The sequence below is a fragment of the Anabas testudineus genome, chromosome 2 (assembly GCF_900324465.2).
Source record: "Anabas testudineus chromosome 2, fAnaTes1.2, whole genome shotgun sequence".
NCBI lineage: Eukaryota > Metazoa > Chordata > Actinopteri > Anabantiformes > Anabantidae > Anabas > Anabas testudineus.
In genome coordinates, this window is record NC_046611.1 from 1,079,490 (window position 1) to 1,102,090 (window position 22,601).

The 22,601-nt window shown below is 43.0% G+C and overlaps 1 protein-coding gene across 3 annotated transcripts; it reads left to right on the forward strand.

The window, feature by feature from the left end:
• Positions 1 to 6,591: 6,591 nt before the first annotated feature.
• shroom2b (shroom family member 2b) lies at positions 6,592 to 21,073 on the forward strand. Of its 3 annotated transcripts, XM_026362543.1 has the most exons (10): positions 11,030 to 11,265; positions 11,558 to 11,575; positions 12,099 to 12,221; positions 12,338 to 14,639; positions 14,930 to 14,985; positions 16,037 to 16,594; positions 17,027 to 17,545; positions 18,492 to 18,663; positions 18,781 to 19,053; positions 19,145 to 21,073. In XM_026362543.1, the coding sequence occupies exons 1-10, from the start codon at positions 11,087 to 11,089 to the stop codon at positions 19,415 to 19,417; spliced, it is 4,473 nt and encodes a 1,490-aa protein (XP_026218328.1). In that variant the 5' UTR covers positions 11,030 to 11,086; the 3' UTR covers positions 19,418 to 21,073. The 3 variants fall into 3 exon arrangements, with proteins under 3 accessions (XP_026218327.1, XP_026218325.1, XP_026218328.1); XM_026362542.1 differs by lacking the exons at positions 11,030 to 11,265; positions 11,558 to 11,575 and adding an exon at positions 6,592 to 7,178; XM_026362540.1 differs by lacking the exons at positions 11,030 to 11,265; positions 11,558 to 11,575 and adding an exon at positions 8,924 to 9,080.
• The last annotated feature ends 1,528 nt before the right edge of the window (positions 21,074 to 22,601 follow it).

Sequence of the window (22,601 nt, forward strand, 5' to 3'; positions counted from 1 at the left end):
CAAAGGTCACCATAACTGAACGTAGACACAGCTCAGCAACAAGAGAATCTGTGCAGACGAAATTTGGGAAGAACTAACATGTCTCACTTTGTGCTAAAAAGACTCCTGTTTCTTCAACAAGCCACTAATTAGTTTGACTGGGAGCTTTTAACTGAGGCAGACGTCACCCAGGCCTCTCGCTGAAACAAAAACAACTATTGTGAAGCCAGTCGAGCTCCGTCCAACGCTGTAATTTCAGAGCTTCTACAGAGAGGAGACTCTCTGTCCGCTGGTCTGACGCCGAACCGAACAGCAACAGCAACAGCGTCCAAACTTGGCACTGATTACCTCATTCCGAATAGTCGAGTCCCCTGTTTTAATAACCCTCACTCCATGAATCCATGAATTCTCTGCTGGGTCGAGATAATTCAATTCAATTAAATTTTATTTGTAGAGCGCTTTTTACAATTGACATTGTCACAAAGCAGCTTTACACAAGCAGAGGGCGACGGTGGCAAGGAAAAACTCCCTGAGAAGGCAACAGGAAGAAACCTTGAGAGGAACCAGACTCAACAGGGAACCCATCCTCATATGGGTGATTACATGCTGTGTAGGCAGCAGTCCAGTATAACAGTTAATGTCTTTTAAGTTAATGTGGAGTCCAGTTAGTTAATTGCAGGCAGACTTGTTCCATTCCTTGACTATCGAGCGTTGAGTCGAGACCTCCAAGAAACAGCTGCCGACGTCCGCCGAGGCCAGGACCGACATCATAGTAGCTTGTGACCAATCCAGTCTCCAAACACATCCCATAGGGCAAACAGTGGTTTCAGGCGACGAGATCTCCAGCCAGAAGTTGGGCATCAGGACGAGTCAGACAGGTCCAGAGGGCAAAGGGTGGAACGACGTGTAGCTCGACAGAGAGACAGGAAGAGGGACAAGAGAGAGTCAGATAAAGTTTGAGGTGAATGTATATTTAGTATAGTGCAGCAGGGACTCTGGCAGGACTAATTATGACAGCCTAACTAAAAGGGTGGGTTCAGAAGAAAACACAGAGATGAGGGCGCACTGGGATGTAGAGCAACCGAACACTTCACCATCAACAAACCTGAGTGATCAGTGAGAGTTGGGAAGACAGCATCTAAACATACCAGTTCACCATAATGCTCTACGTCCATGAGTCCTTCCCAGATCTATTTACTCAAATGCTTGACTAAGTAAATAGGTTTTCAGCCTAGACTTAAACACTGAGACTGTGTCTGAGTCCTGAACGCTATTTGGAAGGCTATTCCATAACTTTGGGGCTTTGTAAGAAAAAGCTCTGCCCCCAGCTGTAGTTTTTAGGATACGAGGTACTGACAGGTAGCCAGCATCCTTTGATCGAAGTAGGCGTGGTGGATCATAAGACACTAGCAGTTCACTTAGATACTGCGGAGCAAGACCATTTAATGCTTTAAATGTGCAAAGTAGTATTTTAAAATCAATGCGAAATTTCACGGGGAGCCAATGAAGTGTAGATAAGATAGGCGTGATGTGCTCGTATCTTCTGGTTCTAGTGAGGACTCTCGCTGCTGCATTCTGAACTAACTGAAGCTTGTTTATGCACCTGGTTGAACAGCCAGACAGTAAGGCATTACAGTAGTCCAACCTAGAGGTGATGAAAGCATGGACTCATTTTTCTGCATCATTTAGTGACAAAATATTCCTTATCTTGGCAATATTTCTGAGGTGAAAGAAAGCTGTCCTGGTGATATTATCTACATGAGCTTCAAATGAAAGACTGGAATCTAGAATCACACCAAGGTCTTTTACTGTTGCACTAGATGGAACAGAAAGGCCATCTAGAGTTATGGTGTGATCTAACATCTTGCTTCTAGCTGCAGATGATCCTATAACTAGTACTTCTGTCTTATCAGGATTTAGCAGAAGGAAGTTAATTAGCATCCAGTCTCTTATATCCTTTACACATTGCTCAACTTTATTAAGCTGTTTTATCTCATCTGGTTTTGATGAAACATATAACTGTGTGTCGTCAGCATAACAATGAAAGTTAATACCATGTTTACGGATAATGTAGCCCAGAGGAAGCATGTAGAGGAAAAAAAGCAGTGGGCCTAAAACTGAACCCTGTGGAACATCAAACTCCACTGGAGAGCATGTGGAGTAATCGCCATTTAGATCTACATACTGATAACGATCAGTCAAATAGGACCTAAGCCAGGAGAGGGCCGTTCCCTTAATTCCAACAACATTTTCTAGTCTGTGAAGGAGAATACTATGGTCAATGGTGTCAAAAGCTGCACTGAGGTCGAGTAGCACAAGCATAGAGACACTACCCTGATCAGAGGCCAATAGGAGGTCATTTACTACTTTAACAAGTGCCGTCTCTGTGCTGTGATGAGGCCTAAATCCTGACTGATAGAGTTTGTGTATGTTATTTCTATGAAGATACGAGGATAGCTGCCCAGCTACTATCTTTTCGAGAATCTTAGAGATAAAGGGGAGGTTTGATATCGGCCTGTAATTGGACAGCTGACACGGGTCGAGATCAGGTTTCTTGATTAGCGGTTTAATAACTGCTAATTTAAAACACTTTGGGACATACCCACAGCTGAGTGAGGAATTTATGATTGTCAGCAGGGGTTCTATTATTTCTGGCACTATCTGTTTTAGAAAGTGTGTCGGTATAGGGTCGAATGTACAGGTTGAAGATTTTGCAGAAGAGATTAGTGAAATTAGTTCATTCTCTTCAAGGGGAGTAAAGTAATCTAGGTACTGATCTGCTGAGGTTAGCTCGTCACCTGCATCAACTAAATTGTCTGGTTTTAAAGCTTGAATTTTCTGCCTTATATTTACAATTTTGTTATTGAAAAAGTTCATGAAGTTCTCACTACTGCACAACGTTGTTGTGGAGATATCTGCAGTAGTTTTCTTTCTAGTTAATTTGGCTACTGTATTAAATAAAAATCTAGGGTTGTTTTTGTTGTTTTCTATGAGAGTGGAGAGATACGTTGATCTAGCTGCACTAAGAGCTTTTTTATAGTTCAGGATGCTCTCCTTCCATGTTATCCGAAATACTAACAATTTAGTTTGGTGCCATTTACGTTCTAACTTTCGAGTAGTCTGTTTTAAGACGCGCGTGTCATCGTTATACCAAGGAGCAAGTTTCTTATCTCTGATGACTTTTCTTTTAACTGGAGCTACTTTATCTAAGGTATAACGTAATGACGACTCGAGATATTCAGTCGCCTGGTCTAGTTCTGTGGTGTCAGACGGTGATCCAATCAAAGTTGATAACTCTGGAAGATTACTAATAAAGCTCTGTGCGGTAGTTGATGTAAATGTACGTTTAATGCGATAGCGCGGCGCTGAGTATACATTATTAATATGACACACTGTAGTTGAAACAAGATAGTGGTCTGAGATAACTTCAGACAGTGGGAGCGTAAGTAAATTTCTTATACTTAAACCGAATGATATTATTAAATCTAAGGTGTGACCCGCTTTATGAGTGGGTCCTACTACACACTGATCTACTCCTACCGAGTCCAATATGGACATAAATGCTGTTCTCAGAGGGTCTTCTGGATTCTCAAAGTGAATATTAAAATTTCCAGCAATTAACGCTTTGTCTACAGAAACAACTAGGTTAGAAAGGAAATCTGCAAATTCACAAAGAAATTCAGAGTAGGGCCCTGGGGGTCTGTAAATGATAATTAGCGGGATCGGCTGAGCAGACTTTATATTTGTATCTATACTTGTTATGTTACTATAAAGACATTCAAAAGCTTTAAATTTGTGTACATGCTTTTGTACGATAGTCAGATTATCATTGTAAATAAATAATGAGGCAGCTGCTTGTGTTGTGATTCAGCAGCAGATATTATGGAACAGTCAGACATGAATCTGTGTCTGTGGACAGACCGGAGGACGCCTCAGTTTTACATTTGACATTTAAACTTCTCTCCTACAGTCGTTTCTGCATTTCTCCCTCGTGCAGCTTGATGTTGTCACTATTTCTAATGACAACCTGTATGATTTTAGCATTTCTGTTTAATTCCATAAATGATAAAAACACAGTAAGTTCCACAGCTGCTGCTCGTTGCCTTAATGATTCAGTATAAAGTGCTGTGAGACAGAAACAGAAATGAGACGTCCACAAACACGTTCCGTGTGTTCACTGAATCGTTTTGTATTTTTACTTTCACACAGTTAATTACTCTCATTATCAGTCTAATCGTAACCTGCCTGTTATGTTCTCGTCTTTTAACCCTAAATGGTGACTTTAGTGCAGATGAGGGTCAAACGTTTGTCAGCTCTGGGTTGAAGCAGCAGATCTTTTCATCCACAGTCACAGTCGTGACTGTCGAAACTCATACAACACACTTAATAAAATACTCGTTAACGCTCTCTGCTGCCTGTGTGACTGATGTCAGGTTCATACTCTCCTCTGTTTACTGGCAAAGGGCAACAGAGTCTTAAAGCTTGAATCCAATTACAAGTTGCAAAGCCACAGACGTGGGCTCAGCTTTACAGAGCGGCTCAGGCCAACAGGAGGCAGAGGAGGGTCCACGGTGGCTCTGAGCCACCTGCTCCTGCGATCGGAGCAGGTTCACAGAGCTGGGCCCCTATCGAGCAGAGGAGGGGGCTTCAAACTCTCGCTCTGACAGGTGGTTGAGCCGCCCTCAGAGCTGCTTCAGCCCCGCTGTTACTCCCCCGTTTGCTGCAGTGGTACGGTCCGTGTTGCCTAGGTGAGTTGACACTGCTTAGTGGGATCGGCAGTATCAGCAGAGCCCATTGTTTTCAGGGGCTTTGGCTGCAGGGTCTGGTTTTCTTTCTCTCTCCGGACATGTCGGGTCATTAGAGGCTAAAGAGAAGATTCTTCACCCCAGGAGCAGATCGTCTGCTGCTTTTTATTTCAGTCATTTGGTTCCCGAGTAGTGACAGTAGATCAGGAAACAGGGAATGTATCAGAGAAACTGGCTCCGTCTCAGCTGAGGATCAGCTGTAGATTTGCTCCCTCCAGGTATTTATTCAGTTTTCTTTAAAGTTAGTGAGGTCATATTGTCCTAAATGGCAGCTAACAGTACATTTACTGCTGCTGTGTGCCGTTTCACTTACTTTGCAGAATCAGATTAAAAACACAAAATGCTGTTTGATCATCAGATTAAATGGATCAAGACCAGCAGCAACAACTAACTGATCAGTCATTTAACGTTTCATTGTTACTTTAAATAAAATTAAAACTTTAAAAACAGCTAAAGTGAAGCTGCTAAAGTTTCCAGATAATCAAATTAGATCAGATAAAAAGCTTTTAGGACATCTTCTTTTAATAATTCTGGTTCATTTCCCTGATTATACTAACATACGTAGATACCTTGTGTACTTGTATTTATTATACTGTTTTATTTGTACTTTAACCTGAGTACTGTGTCATTTGTCCTGGAAAAAAGAAGAGAAACAAGTTGTTTTTCAGAAATGTTCATTAGTGTTTAATATAATCTGTTCATACGTTTCCCACTTTTCTAATTGGTACAAACAAAAGCTTCTCTGACTGTTAAAGTGTACAGAGATACAGAGATACACAGATACACAGATACACAGATACACAGATACACAGATACAATACACAGATACACAGATACACAGATACAGAGATACACAGATACACAGATACAGAGATACAGAGATACAATACACAGGTACAGAGATACAGAGATACACAGATACACAGATACACAGATACACAGATACACAGATACAATACACAGGTACAGAGATACAGAGATACACAGATACACAGATACACAGATACACAGATACAGTACACAGGTACAGAGATACACAGATACACAGATACACAGATACACAGATACACAGATACAGTACACAGGTACAGAGATACACAGATACACAGATACACAGATACACAGATACACAGATAAACAGATACACAGATACACATATACAGTACACAGGTACAGAGATACACAGATACACATATACAGTACACAGGTACAGAGATACACAGATACAGAGATACACAGATACACAGATACACAGATACACAGATACACAGATACAGTACACAGGTACAGAGATACACAGATACACAGATACACAGATACAGAGATACAGAGATACACAGATACACATATACAGTACACAGGTACAGAGATACACAGATACAGAGATACACAGATACACAGATACACATATACAGTACACAGGTACAGAGATACACAGATACACAGATACACAGATACACAGATACACAGATACACAGATACACAGATACAGAGATACAGAGATACACAGATACACATATACAGTACACAGGTACAGAGATACACAGATACAGAGATACACAGATACACAGATACACAGATACAGAGATACACAGATACACAGATACACAGATACACAGATACACAGATACACATATACAGTACACAGGTACAGAGATACACAGATACAGAGATACACAGATACACAGATACACAGATACAGAGATACACAGATACACAGATACACAGATACAGAGATACACAGATACACAGATACAGAGATACACAGATACACAAGTACAGTACACAGGTACACAGATACACAGATACACAGATACACAGATACAGAAATACAGTACACAGGTACACAGATACACAGATACACAGATACACAGATACTGTGCAGTGTGTTCAGCTGAGTCTCTGTCGTTGGTCCAGCTGTTTGGCAGCTTCAGGTGTGCTCTCTGTTTTGTCTCTTTGTGTTTTCTGGTGCCGGTGCAGCAGTGACACACCGATAAGCCCAGCTGTGATGATGCTGGCACTTTCTATTGTGTCAGAACGTTTAGGGCTCAGCGGGGCTACATCGGCCCCACAGACAGACGGCTGCTGCTGCTGCTGCTGCTCGACAAGCTGGTGAATCAGCAACATGTGTCACCGCCGAGCTGATAGAGCTGAGAATGAAAAGGCCGGGGGGTGACAGACTGATAGACGATGTTAGGAAAGGAAAATGTGGTGACGTAGGAGAGATAACGACTGCTGAAGGGTAAACATCCACCAGAGTTAACAAATCAGCCTAATGACTCGTCACACATTTAGTGTACATCACCTCTGTTCACCATGGGTGGTTTGTTCATGTCAAAAGGGAGTTTCAGTTAATCCTTAAAAAACAGGAAAAACCTGTTCTCCAGTAAAAAGGTACGTTAGTATTTTCTGTCTATGCTTCATTATTACCAATTACATGATTTGTACTTTTTACTCCGCTACATTCATTTGAGCAGTTTAGTTACTTTACAAATGAAGATTACTGCAGGTGAATCTTATAAAATATGTGAGTTCTGAATTCATAAACACAATAGTGTGTTTGGATAATCTCTGGAGTCACTTCTCATGTAAAAATACCAAATATTTACCCATGTGAGGATTAGCTGCTTGTAAATAGTCACAGAACACGTTTCTCTGCATTAACTACATGTATATTAGAACATGAAGTACTTTTACCTGGTTTTTACTCCACTTTAAGTAAGATTGAAAAGATCTTACTGAAACCCAAAAAACACAGTTTCTAGTGAGGAAAAAGTCATTTTATCGCATCAAATACTTATCTGTAGTTGTGTGTACAGATCCTACCTTCACCACCGTAAGAAGCTTGTATGCTCATTTGGAAAGTAGCTGAACCAAATTTCGTGTTGTGTGGAGGTGATTTAGGATCGATGAATGAATTTGATGAGAGGCTCAGTCTGCGTAACGTGCACACTAACTTCCCTTCGGTGTGTGTTTTGCAGAGGTTGCAGCCTCTCTCTCCTCCCTTCAGCGGAGGAGTCGCTCACTATCTGTCTCGTCCTCCCCTGCAGTCTCACATTGGCTGGTATCTCTCAAAACATTCCTGACAAGGACACAGGAGCAGGTCCTCAAACAAAAACTGAGTTGTGAAATATTGACTCGTGGTGGAATTTAGGATCAGATATCAGGCGGACAGCACGACAAAGTAAACAGTTAAAATCTGAGCCTCTGTTGAAAATGTGAAACCTCCGAGTCGCTTGTTTTTCCAGTATTTCACAGAGAAACTTCGAGTGAAAAACGAGTGAAAAATGTGGAGATTAAACCAAACACAGAGACTATCAAACAGAAACACCAGCCCTCTGGTCATTATGAGTTTGTTGTGAGTATGTTTCAAGGACGTTTGGTCCTGTTGTGTTTCATTTGGGTTATTCTGTCAGTTTTTGGTCATTTTGTGTTTCAGAGGCTCAAGAGCAGATATTTAATCAGCAGCTGGTGGAGACCAAACACAACCATCGCTCCAAATGCTGACACTGCTTTGTACTGTCTAAATGTGTAATAAGCAGTTGTTTGTTACCTTAAAGGTTGATTCTACGGGTTTCATCCGTCTGTTTCCTTTAACTCCAGGTGGCCAAGAAAATCACTTGTTGATGTTTCAAAAATAACCTTTAAATCAGTTTGTAGTCAGATACTATAAAATTAATAATGTGGCCAGACCACAACTAACGCCAGAGGTTGAATTAACAATTCTCTGTTCCTGCCTTGTTTGGAATATATATATATATTTATATATACATATATATATATATACATATATACATATATATATATATATATATATATATGTATATATATATATACATATATATATATGGAACATCCAGTCCTTTGTGTGTCTGCAAACTCTGAGCTGTTGTGGTGTTTACATGTTTCCCAGCAGCCCCAGCGGCTCTGCAGCTCCAGCCACTTAAAGCCCAAACACTAGATTACAGCAAGGACGCCGACCAGGACAATAACTCCTCCCCCCGGCCTCAAATCCCCCCTTATAATCCCCCGAGGAAATCTCCTCACTGCACAAGGTGGAGTGTGTGTGTGTGTGTGTGTGTGTGTGTGTGTGTGTGTATGTGTGTGTGTGTGTGTGTGGGTGTGTGTGTGTGTGTGTGTGTGTGTGTGTGTGTGCGCGGAGGAGATGTTTGTCAGACCGGTGGGAGCGCTGGTGTCAGAGTTCGTCTTCTCTTCACTGCTCAAGTATTTTTGAAGGAGTCGTCTGTGCAGAAGTGAATTTTTCTGAACCAGCAGAGACACGTTCACACACAGTTGGTAAGTTCCAGTGTTTTGTTGCTGCTGCTGCTGTCATCTGTTTGAAGCTGTACTGACACAGGGTTAGGACTTCATCCAACATGTTAATGCTTTGGTACAATGAGTTTCCAGATGTGCAGAGTGCAGTAAAAGTCACCATCACAGCAGATTTTAAACTAAAACCTCCGTAAGAGCTTTGACTGAAGGCTGCTTAGTGAGATTCTTTGCTATCAGAGATAATACGTTTTTAATTTTGTTTGCAGTGGGTGAACATGGAGAAGCTGGGTGTCAGGTAGTCTCAATGATGACGGACGTGTTGTAGTAGCCAGCGGATTCAGGCGTCTTCTGCTTTTTCTTTTCTTGACCAAGTTTAGTACAGTTCATATTTCCTGGAAGTGAACGGTGGCGTCTCGTCTCCTGTGACAGACCAGCTGCGTCCCTGGACAACAGCCCCTCAGCGCTTTGGAAAAAGTGGACATTAGCATTTTCATTGTGCAGGAGCTTATTAGGAAGCAGCACAGCGCTCAGTTTGTGCGTCACAGTGAGGAGAAGGAGCGAGGTTTACAGCTTCTAATGGTTTATGATGTTTGACTCTATGAAAGATCGATTTTCTTTTCGTTTGCTGTTTTCAGATTTTTGGGGGCTTGTTTGATCTATAACAGAGAGTAAGAGCTGTCTAGATACTGTGGTTTATAACTGGATACAAAAGTGGGACGTTTGGAGGTTCAGTAGTAGCAACTGGGCTTTTTGTCTCAGAAAAGTCGGTTTGGAAACCTCAGATATACAGAATGATCCAGAGTGGTTTCATTACTCACCTGACTGAAAGGAAACCACCCTGGATGGGCAACAGGCCAGAGCACTATAACTTACATTTATGACCTCAAACACAGCATCAGATTTGGTTTTTTATTTCTATATACACAGACTGCCCTCATTTTAAATAGGATTCCAGAAACATTAGAACCACCTTTTAATATAATGCAGTCGAGTACGCCCCACCCACTATGACCTCAGTCGTCTCTAGAGTTATCACCTTTCTGACTCAACTTTAAAAATGAGACATTTCTGCTGTTTTAGCTGTTTGAAATTTGAACAAAGCCTCTCACCATCACAAACAAACCAATGAGGGGAAAGTCCAAACTCCATCTTGACAAGATTGGTACCAGATATCTCCACCAGGCACAGGTGGCAGGTGATGAATTGTTACAAAGCCAGAAAGGAGACATGTGACCGTATTTATTCCAGTGCAGCCACTGGGAGACTCTCAGGCTCCTGGGAGAACAGGGATGTCCCACTTAAGGCGAGAGTGTAGCAGGGAGGAAAATACCTCCCTGCATTCCTGCGCTGAAAGAATGCAGCGTCTTCATCACGGCCAGACAGGGTTAAAGTTTCATGTCTCATTGGGCTGAGAGATTTCACTTGAGTCTGACATGTGAACCTTGGAAAACAGAAGAAGCTATTTTAAGTCACAAAACATCCAATTACTCCGGTGTTGTTCAGTTTCTGCTTTAGATTTCTCATTGTTTCTTGTTCCATCATATCTGCAAACATATGTAGCTCATGTGTTGGACTGCAGTTTTATTCTCTAAAATCTCACTAGGCCATACGTCTTTGTCTCTAATTGTGAAAGCCCTTCACAATAAAAGAGTCATAAGTTTCTTTCTTGCAGCAACCAAGGAAAAGTGGGTTTTGAGCAAAACACTAGATAACAGCCTGTTACTTCAGATATTCTACATGAAAGTGTGCTCCATGATTTGGGGTTTAAAACTCCTGAATGTCTTAATGAGGCATTAGTCCTTCTTAGATAAAGCACAGTTGAGAGGTTTCTCCTGCTTCTAAATGGTCTAGTTGGTGCCAGAGCAACAGGTTTACTCTTTATTTCAGTCTGACTGGTCTCTGTTGTGCGTTCAAAAGGCTGAGAAAGAGGTTTCCAGCAGAGTTGTTAAAGACTAGAAGTGTAGGATTGGAGTAGAACCTCACAGGTATCATGGTTCCTCAGAGTCCGTTTTCCAAATTATTGCTCATAAATGTGTCGAACGCTGTTATTTTGTCATCTCTTCTGTTTATCCTTCCTCCTCCCTCCTTCACTCACTGTCGACATCAGGGCTAAAATGGTTGATGTTGTATCGCCACGCACAATGCCATCAGAAACAGAAGTTCACGTGGCGCGGAGCTTTCTCACCAAGATTTTACGAAGCTCTATGAGGTACCATCAGTCAGCCAGACCTCATTGTGTTTGCTGTTAGTTCATGGTGAATAAACATGATCGCTGGTCATCAAGTTTGTGCCTTGTGTTCAGTGTTAATTCTCCTCAGTGTGGTGCTAGTTGTCCAAACCAACTTTTAGTTTATTTGCATGTTTCTGTTTTTGTTGTATGCAGTCACTTCCTCCTTTTGTTATAATGTAGTCATGATGTTTGTCTCTGGTTAAATTCTATATTCATTTACTGTAGTATGATCTGTTGTGTCATTATTTTCTTTTTTGAACATGCTTTCCAGGAAGAACCACTTCAAAGGGTATGTGCAAGTGTGGTGTGAGCATAGTGGAAAATACAGTGTTGTTGTCAGTTTGTCTTTCCAGGGTTCTTACTAAAATGGACAGTATGAATGAAACATCTGATGAATTAATTTAAGCCCTAAACCAGATTCAAATTAAAATCCTGTTTCAAGATTTAATATAAATAAAATCTGAAATGCAACAAAACTCAAAAATGATAAAGTCAAATATGATGCATGACATGATAAACTAAAACACCGTATTGGCATTTCTCTCCAATATTTCTCAAATATTTTGAAACCGAGCAGGAATATAAATTTAGGTTTTCATTGGAGAAGGATTGCACCTGTTTAACTGCTAGAATGAATATTGTGGAAAGTAACATCCCTGAGTGATGGATCACAGTGGCTCTTAGGGGATGATGGGAGTGCCAAAATATGTGAAGTTATAGCAATCCTGCATTGGAAAACACTAAAAGATGCTAAAGGGTCAAATACTCCCTTGTGATAGTGTAAGAGGTTTTGTTGACTCTGTTCTTTGCAGGAAAAATGATCCGAGCTCACGGCCCCAGTCCTGGCACTCCTCCAAGCTGACAGAAGAGGAGACAGAGCCCAGCGGGAGAGACGCTGCCCCTACAACAGTCTGGAAACAGAAATATGAAGCAAGGTGAACCTTTCAGGTCCTCTCTTGGTTTATATCTGCATTAAACCAGAAAGAAAATATGTTTCCATTAACGAAAATTCATCAAATTCAGGCATTATATATTTTTCTGACATTTTCAGGACCAAAGAGTCATCCACTCATGAGGACCAGGATACCCAAGCTCACCTAACCAGTCAGTTCAGCTCAGCAAACAACATGGAGAGACTGGAACATCCCTCCCATTCCTACCCATCAGGTGGTCTCTCCACGACAAAATATATCAGCAGCACTGAGCCGATTCATGGACCAGGAGGCAAAAGAGACTCAGGGTTCAGCTGTGTCTCTAGTGGCTCCAGCGCTCCTGTTCATGAACCTAGCACATCTGGAAGGAAAGGTACCAGTACTGAGACCATTTTTTTTAAGGGCCTTCAAAGTGAAGGGCCTCAACAGGCCGAGCGACCCCGGTACCTTCAGCCAACGCTGGGAAATGGAGGCTGGGAGAGGTCGCAGGCAGAGGAGCAGCCTGCCTGTCGGGTCTCTGTTGCAGGGAGACCTAGTATTAGCCCAGTGTGGCAGGTACCAGAGAAAAAGGCCCAGTCTCCTCCCCCCCCACCTCCTCCTCTGCGCAGTGACAGTTTTGCTGCCACAAAGGTGTTCCCTTACTCTGAAGGGCCTAGTGGTCCAACAAAGAGCCAAAGACAGACAGAAAACAAAAACCAGAATAGCCTCAGACCTCACCATCAGAAAACCTCAGAGGCCAGGCGGAGCTTCAACCCTCTGCCCATCAAAGACTTCCTCCATCCCAACACGGCAGCTGACCACAACCACAATCAACTGCACCCCCACAAACTCTTCTCGTTGTCTAGCAGTGACATCAGACAGTCTCATTACAGCCAACTACCTGCCCACCAGAGGCAATACAGTGATGAAGGACCCTTCTACGTACAGACTAGGGCAGTTCTTCCCACCAAAACTCAGACTGTAGAAAGTTATTATCGCAGCCTCCAGGATCTGCCCTCAAATGCCTTCAGCCGCAAACATATACGCCACTCCACAGCGTTCATGGCAGGTTCTGCTACAAACCCAGTCCTGGAGAGTGGGGGGCACAGCAGATACTACAGTCTGGCAAGCAAGCATTCACTTCAGACTGCAGAGCTCCAGGCCAGGCAGGGCAAAGCAGAGGGCTGGAAGGGGGAACCAGAGAAAACCTGGTGGACAAATGGCAATCAACCAGGCTTACCTAGCTTCTTGAAGACAAATGTTAAGGGAAAGCACTCCATGCCTCAGTCTCAGATGCCCTACAGTGAAAATAAGGAGCGTAATGGCCATACCCATCTGGGGAATGGTCTTCACTATGAGCACAAAGCATCTGAGCTTTCTGTTCAAAGCTGTAGTTCAGAGAACACTGCAAAGAAAGATGAAGGACTCTTAAATGATATGAAAAGACACTTCCCAACACATCAAAGTAATGATCACAAGGTTAGTCTTTCAAAGGCTCAAGACCCATGGGTGCCTCAAGAAGACCACAGAATATCCCCTCTGAAAACCCCTCTTCTCCACTCCCTTGCCCAGGAGAGTAGGAGTCTGAATGAAAGACAATCAGCTGCTACATCCACTGAAACCAGTGACAGCATGGCCACCATCAGTGGAAAAGCAAATCGGCGAAGTGACCGATATGCCACCACACTTCGTAAAGAGATCCAGCAGAAGCGAGCCCAGCTGCAAAAGAGTCGTAGTGCTGCAACCCTGACTTGTGATACCGAGGCCAAGGATAAGGAGGGAGATGGGTGGAAATCCTCAGAGGCTTTTGGTGTCTCCTTCTCTAACACCTATAAAGACCATCTAAAAGAGGCACAGGCCAGAGTCCTGCAGGCCACCTCCTTCCAGAGACGAGACCTAGAGCCCCTTGGACCAGAGGTGTCGGTAGTTAAAACCTCTAACGTGCGCATTAGAGGACGTAAGCGCTTCACCCAGGCAAAGAGGACTCACTCCTTCTCAGAGCCTGATAAGATAGATAAAGTCGGAGTGGAGGGGGAGCCTCAAACTGGGTCTTTTGGAGAGCGGAAGAAGTACTTTGAGGGGAAACCAGCATTTTCCAGACCTGTACTGAAGCACAATCAGGGTACAAACTCAAACACAGACCTCATTGAGACAGACAAACCCAAAGAGCAAATTTCTACTAAAGAGCCTGAGGAATCGTGTCCAACTGCAGACCCCAGCCCCCTCAGCCTTGGGCATAAGCAGGTCTTATTAGAGCAGCAGAGGCTTGGGACCTTTGCTGAGTATCAGGCTACATGGAACAAACACAAGAAGTCATCAGAGGTCAAGACGCAAGGGAGGTATCACTCTGCAGAGAACATCTTGGAAACAGAGACAGAGGAGAAGGCCATCTGCATCCACGAGAGATCCAGATCTTCACCTTCTGCAGACTTTTGTACACAGGTGAGCTACGGTTATCTGGCTTTACAAATTTCTCAGTGAGTAGAGAAGTGTTGCAGGTTGGGATCACCCAGTAACCCAGTATTTAGGTTTTTAAAGACAAATAAGGCCACATCATAACAGTTGGACTGTTGTCAATGAAAGTAGGAATTTACATCACACTGATTTTGCCTCTGCTCCTGAAAGACAAATACTAAAACTGACTGACCACAAGAGATCTCAATGCAAGCATGAATGTTTTAAAAAAATGCCATAACTGTCATTTCCATTCACCCTTAACTTTTCTTTTGTAGAATATTCCTTCATCATGGACAGATCCTCAAGCCCAGCAGAGCACTCACACCACCAGGTCAGAATACAGATCAGTTTGTAAGAAGCACATTCTTCAGAATAACAGACTCGGTCCAAAGAAATGGGTATGTGCTCTCACCTGTCGATTGCTCTGAAACCTCTGCCAAAAAGTGTTTCAGGTGAATGTTTACAGGTATTTGAGTGGTGAGTTTTAGGGGCAGAGACACAACAGCTCTTCAGGTTTCTGAGCTGAGGCAACGATCATTGTTGCTAGATTTATTTCCAGACTTATCTGCTGTCCTTGGAGATCATGTTGAGGTGAACAGTATCTCCTGTGCTCCTCTAGTAAACTACACCAACAAAGAAAACATATCTTTTTCCTACGATCGGTTTTGAGTCTAAATGGTGAAATAAATCCAAAGTAGTAAATCTTTTGTTCATGAGTTATGCGCATAGTTGGAAAATATCAGCACCCTTTAGCAGCAACATCCACACTAAGACAAGTTGTTCTACTTAATTTTAGTGGGTGATGTTTGAACAAGATAAAATTCTGTCCACCAAGGTCGTATAGGCAGTTTTGCTTTATGTTCACCATTAACTAGTCAGCCGTGTGTACACATGAACCCATAACAGTACATTATTATGAGACAGTTTATTCAGTTCAACAGAAACCTGATACTGACTAAAACTTTAGACATAATTAGTTTTTTTACTTTGTGAAAGATCTTGAACACATTTTAGCCACTTACTGTATGAAATATGTTTCAGTCAGATCCAGCCCATCAGACACAAACTGTACTTGTGGAATTTCCAGAATAAAAACCAGAGTTACTCACATATTGTTCTACACAGAGCGAGCTGTGGTTCACTTCTTGTCTTTATGTTTGAGTTTATGAGTTTATGTCCAATGCCACGCAGTCCATATGGACCATCTCCATCTCCTCAGAACCTGTAGTATGTTGTACTTCATATAAACTTTCTATATGTCGATATATTGAACATTTCTTACAGTTGCTTGAATGTAAAGTTCTGTCAGTGGGACATTTAATGCTTTTGTCTGAAACGGTTTCCCTCAGGTACTGATGGAGTTTGTCTTTACTTTGACTTAGAGCGAAGGTGGAGCTCAGCCAGGGAAACCAGCTTGACCACAGCCCACACTCAGCTCTGTCAGTCCCCAGAAATGAGGACCTGGTCCTCCCTAACCACAAGACCAAACCCAACACCAATCCCTCCCACACCACACTCTCCTCCGGCCCCCTCAGCCTCAGTCCCAACCCTGGCTCTGAGCATCCAGCCCAGCCTCTACAAACCACGGGCCTCCTGCCACCACCCAGGCCCCATTTAGGCCCACAAACTACATATTCCTCCCAAGAATTCCTCACTGGTGCAAAGGCAGATACGGCTCATCTCCATCCTGTGTCCAGCTCCAGCACAGACACCCACCACCGTGCTACTGCCCAAGGCTCCTCTGAGACCCGAGCCAGCTCCCCACACCTCAGGGGGACTCCTGGACCAGACACGAGTAAAGGAGTAGAAGAAAGCGAGCAGGAGAGAGCTGCTTTGTCTCTTCCCTCGGATCAAACCCGATCTCCTTCACCTCACTTTTCACCTCTGAGACTGACGGACAAACCGCCAGCCGTGTCCGTGCAGGATGACTCAATGCTCAGGTAAGCAGCTTAGTGCTTCAGGTCTCCTCACAGCCCCTCGTTACGTAAAGCTTTAACCCGTCTGTTCTGGTAGAAGAGGCTTTGAATTACGGCTCAAGGTAATCAAGGAAAAACAAAGAACAAATCTCAGAGAGAGACAAACAACAGAACATAGAGCAGAATGGAAAAATGATTGATGATCAGACTGTTAAGAACAGCTCAGGTGAAGTAGCCGCTTATTGTCAGTATGTACAAACCAGTTGGCGGCTAAAATGTCAAATGTTTGGGAAGAAGAGGTTTTAAAGAATGGCTAAAATACAACTAGACATCGGACGAGTTTATCCAAAATGACTCCAAAGTCACATATTAAGCAGTAATTGTTCACTAACAAACATTAAGCTGCCCCAACTTTTTATGTTATATTATAAATAGTTAATTTTGGACTTTGTTCAGGTCTGACAATGGCTGGAAGACGCCTGAGGTAATGGATGCGAACAGTGTGGTGAGGAAAGTCCCCATCAGGATCGTCCACACTGAGACCAGCTCACATTGGGAGGGACGAGCCTACCTGCAGCAAAATACTGAGACTGGTAGCCTCTTGGGGCCGCCTCCTTACATCACCTCTCTGGGAGCTGCCGAGTGCCCGGCCTCCTCCTTGTTTAGCACCTACACCCGTCAAGACAGGGGTCAGGCTCCTGCACCAGTTCCTTCTCAGGAGTCAGTTCCAGAGTCTGGTCCTGCAGGGGCTCAGCACTCAGAAGAGGATGCCAAGAGAGAGGAGCTGGCGAGGGACATCATGGGTAGAGACAAGTCTCTAGTGGACATCCTGGACCAGAGTGGCAGGAAAACCACTATGGACCTGATGGAGGGACTCTTCCCCCCAGAGGAAAAGATTCTGGAGGGAGCCCACCAGCGCAGGAGGACCTCAGCCGGGTCCAGGCTGCCAACGTCATCACCAAGGAGCTCAGAAAGGTGAGAAATTCCCAAATAAACGATGCATCAGCTTTATTGGAAAGTACATCAACAAATGGAAGTGATAAAAAGAATAGGATTTAAAGTTAAGAACTGTAGAAATGTTATTACAGTAACTTAAGAACGTTTTATTTGTGTCAAACTTTTCACACAAGACGATGAGTCGAGAAGCTTCACAACCACAAAAAAGCAAGTTGGTCAATTTACTTTTATATGAAGTCAAAGGTGAACTTTACAACGGTCCTTAGACCAGATAACGGGAGCTAATATTTCTGTAATAACAAAGTAAAGTGGGGGGGTAATAATTTTGTGTTAGGGTTACAGTAATACAGTGGCTCGTGGGCTGTAACTAGATTTGTCATTTGGAAACTGATCATTTCAGTTTAATACTATGAAACATAGAAGGAAACAGTTAGTGTTTGGTTTATTATTAGAATGACATTAGGTAGAAACACACAGTGTTGTGTTTGTCCAGCTCTGTTTTATGGATTCACACTGAAACTAGGAGGCAACAAATCTAAACAGATTCACTGTTAATAAAACGGCAGCAGAGATCTGATCAGTCCAGCAGCCAGTGATCACTCTTTTTCAAGTCAGTTTGCCTTCTGGTGGTCGAGTGTTGCATCACATCTTCTTATAAGGCACATGTGGAACCATCATGTTATCACAGCTACAAGTTTAACAGTGTTTCAAATCAGTAACTCCGTCAGATTGATGCCCAGAGAAATAACTTTCATAATGGAGTTTTAACATGTACTTAGTACTTCAACTTAAACTTGAATTTGAAGCGGTTCTTGTAGTAGCTGAACGTCTGTGACCTGATGATAAATCTGTTTGGAAAAAAAGGTTAAAATTTGTGATAAATAAAGTAGATGTGGTGTTAGAAGTAGGACGAGAGAAGGAACAAACCAGAAACCTGAAATCTGTGTGTGTGTGTGTGTGTCAGGAGGAGTGAAGACGTATCTGGATCAGCTGCAGCTTCTCTGGTCCCCAGCTCCTCCTACTACAACACGTCGGCTCCCAAAGCCGAGCTCCTCATCAAGATGAAGGACATGCAGGAGCAGCTGGAGGAGCAGGAGTCAGAGGACGAGCTGGACGTGGACCTGGCCAGTAAAAAGGTGCAATTCAGTGTTCTGATAAATTATTAAAGCTGCAGCTCTACAAAGAATTTCTCATTTTCCATTGGACCTGCTGCAGAAACTCTCATCTGTTTGTCTCTTTTTCATCTTCTCCAGCAAGAGCTGATCTCCAGCCTGGCCAGGAAGCTGGAGGTGCTGCGGGAGGCGCGGCAGAGCCTGCAGGAGGACGTGGAGGACAACGAGGCCCTGGGTCGGGAGGTGGAGGCCACCGTGCAGCGTCTCTGTCAGCCCAACCAGCTCGACAAGTTCCGCATGTTCGTGGGCGACCTGGACAAAGTGGTGAGCCTGCTACTGTCTCTGTCGGGTCGACTCGCCAGGGTGGAGAACGCCCTCAACAGCCTAGAGGACGAAGCCCCGCCAGAGGAGAAGGTAACCTCCCTGGTCACCTGTGGGCAGGGGGGGAAACACAGAATTAGTCTCATTGAGTACAGTATCATCACCCGTATCTCTCCTCCATCAGCAAACCCTGACGGAGAAACGCAAGCTGCTGATGCGGCAACACGAAGACGCCAAGGAGCTGAAAGAGAACCTGGACCGTCGGGAGCGGCTCGTCTCCGTCATTATGGAGGCCCACCTGGACGCGGAGAGCTTGGACGACTACCGGCACTTTGTCAAGATGAAGTCGGCCCTCATCATCGAGCAGCGCAAACTGGAGGACAAGATCAAGCTCGGCGAGGAGCAGCTCAAGTGCCTGGTGGACAGTCTGCCGCTGGACCAGAGGCCGCTGCTCTGAAACGGTCCACCTTCACAAAAAGTCCTGGATCAAGACAGGGTCAGACTGGTGAATGTTTGAAGGTGCAACGTGAAGCATTTGATAGATCCCTGATGATCCTCAGGCCTGTAGTGTTGTTACTGCTGCTCCGATGAACCCAGGACTGAATGAGGATCAAAAACACCTGGACGAGCGGGTCATTGGTAAAGAACCGCTGTGGGACTGTGATGTATTAACAGAGACTGTACAGAAGTGAAGCTGACACAAAGAGAGTGTTTTATTTTTCACTTCAGGTAACGTGGCCGCTGTGTTTTTTTCCTCTAGCATAGATTTGGGACTGAGAATATTAATATCTTACTGATCCCCGTATGTTTGCACTTCGCCCCCTCGGACGGACAGAGACAGGAAGGTGGAGCAGACTGAACCAAACTCCCGGATGTTACGCTGCCTCCAACTGGACCTTTCTCAGATTTGTGTTGTATTAACAATGAGCTCTGGATATAATCTCAGATGTGTTTTAAGCTCTAACCAAATATTTCTTAGTAATTTATTGTAGTTTATTCTTTGTTTGTTTTTTAAGTAATTCCATTTCACTCACGATGTATGTTGTTGTTTTCTAATGGAATGAAAATGCTGTAACTTCCAGTGTTTAACTGTTATCTTTTGTCGTGTGGATCTTCTCTGAGTACACGTCTCTTTAACCTATGATGAGAATCTCATTTCGGAGTGAGACTTTTCTGACTTGTTGTTTTCTACACGATGTGACACAGCTACCACACTTCAGATGCTTTTTGTAACTTTCAGTTTCCACGGCAGCTGCTGTTTTCCATGGAGGTTAAATTGGAAGTGAGCACTTTACACTGGTTTGGCTCATTCAGGGGACTCTCCACACACATAAGAATCTGAAGACGTGCCTACTATAGCCTCCACCGCTGTGTGCACTTTGAAAGTAATAAAATGATTAAGCTGAGCGAGCTGGTGGTCACCACCGTGTATAAATATACAACTTCATCAGATGATTCGAGTTGTGATGAATCCATTACAGCCTCTTTTTTATTCATAAAAACTTTACATTTCTGACATGGAAACGATCTGAAACGAAACACAACACACCTGACAAACTGGCCTGATCCTCGTTTGTGACCTTTGGAACAGCTGCAGGTGCAGACTGTGTTTGTACTGTTTGCTTTGGTTGGGCTGTCGTCAGCTGTGACATCAGGTGGTACACGCCATCACTCCCGTCCCATATCTGTTCTAATTTAATGCACACACTCGTTACTGAACGCTGATGTCTTTGAAAATTCAGTGAAAACCTGTGCTGCCCTTTCACTTTCCTGTTCTTTACAACCTGCAGTGACGTACATTCACCTGTTGCCCAACACAGTGATCACACAGCAGAGGAAACATCATCTCACGCTTTTACAGCCTCGTGCAAACTGCCTGTCTGGACTTTTATTGCAGTCGTCACACAGAGGATCGGGATCCTGAATCCAAACAGCAGAACTTTTCATTTTTCTGTTCTCATGCAGCAAATGGAAGTTAAAGGGATTTTTCTTTATGTAACTCTCTAAACTGTGAAAACGTCAGACAAATTAAACGTGACACAGAACGTTTCAGGCTCCAGGTCGACAGAGTATTTGTACACTGTGGAGATCATAGCTGTACTTAAGTAAAAGTTTAAAGTACTCGTATGAATAAAAACTCTTTTTGAAAGTGATGTTTTCTTAGAAAATGTGTGAATACACCAGTGTGCATGGTGATAAGTGCACCGTGATTAACACAGGATCAAAAAGGAGAGTACACACCTACAGTAACAATAACGACAAATATCCTGTCAATTATTCACAGACATGAAACTGTATCTAGGTGACTGGGATCATGATGAGGAAGCGTTGATCTGTTTCCCATTTAATGCTCGTTGTCCCGTCTCACAGTTGATGACGGCTCAGAAAGCAGCATCAGGTACGTGTTCGGAACCTGTTTTGATCAAATGTCATCAGTCAGACGTAGGCGTCAGTTTCAGCATCATCATACACACTTTTACCAGTCAAGGGATTTTTTAGTTTTAAGTTCAGTTTTAATCAGGCTTTTACTCAACATGTGCCGTCATGATCATTATCAGTGTTTCATTTTCCCTGTTGCATGTTGTTACATTTCATCAGCCTTAAATCATTTCAACTCTTTGTTTGACACATGACATATGAAGAAAATCTCATTCTACTGATTCATTTAACAAAAACTAGGATAGAGACTCGATGGATTTTGCATTTTGTGCTGAACATGAACATCATTTAGACGAACGTCATAAATCCACGTCAAATTTTCTCTGAACAAATAATAAAACTGAGCCTGTTGCTGTTTTCCCACATTGCCTGACTACTTAGTCTGTGTATTTCTGCTGCAGATGATGTTTCTGTTTCTGGAGGAAACTGAATAAAATGATCTTAAAATAATTTTACAATGATCACAGTGGTACAATTGTACATTTTGCCTAGATGTAACTCGGTTAACAGTGCTATTGACTGACATCCCTGTGCATCTCATAAAACACAAAGGGTTTGATTGGGCACCAGTTAAGACACCACAGCTGTGTCACTACTTCATGTTCAAGCACAGAGAACAGTGTGAGCTATTAGATAAACTGATAAGTAACAATGAAGACGTCACACTTCGTCTCATAAGAGTCCAGAGCTGATAAATCTGAAACTGTATCGGTAAAAAAATGTTGAGAAGATGAGAAATTTAGATTTGAAATCTGGATTGTCTGACACAGTTTTGAAGTATTTGTTCCGAGTTGTACCTGCACTACACAGCAGTAGGTTAATGCTGCAGTCTAAGCTGGAACTAATCATCATTAACTGGTGTCTCAGCATGGTTGAAGCGAACATTAATCTCATTTCATGATTCATACACATTCACTGTTCATGTACTGTTCTTTGCTTGTGTAAAGCTGCTTTGTGACAATGTCAATTGTAAAAAGAACTATACAAATAAAATTGAATTGAATTGAATTGAATTGAATTAACATTAAACTCCTCAAATGTCAAAAACACTTTTCAAAAGCAGGAATCTGAAGGTGCTGGTGTTAGTTGACTTGGTGCTGATGCAGTGACACGTGTTTTTTTTTTCCTTCCTGTTCTCTCAGGAGCAGCCACAGGTGCTTGTTTGCCAGGTAACGCAGGTGACAACAGTGTCAGGGGAGAAG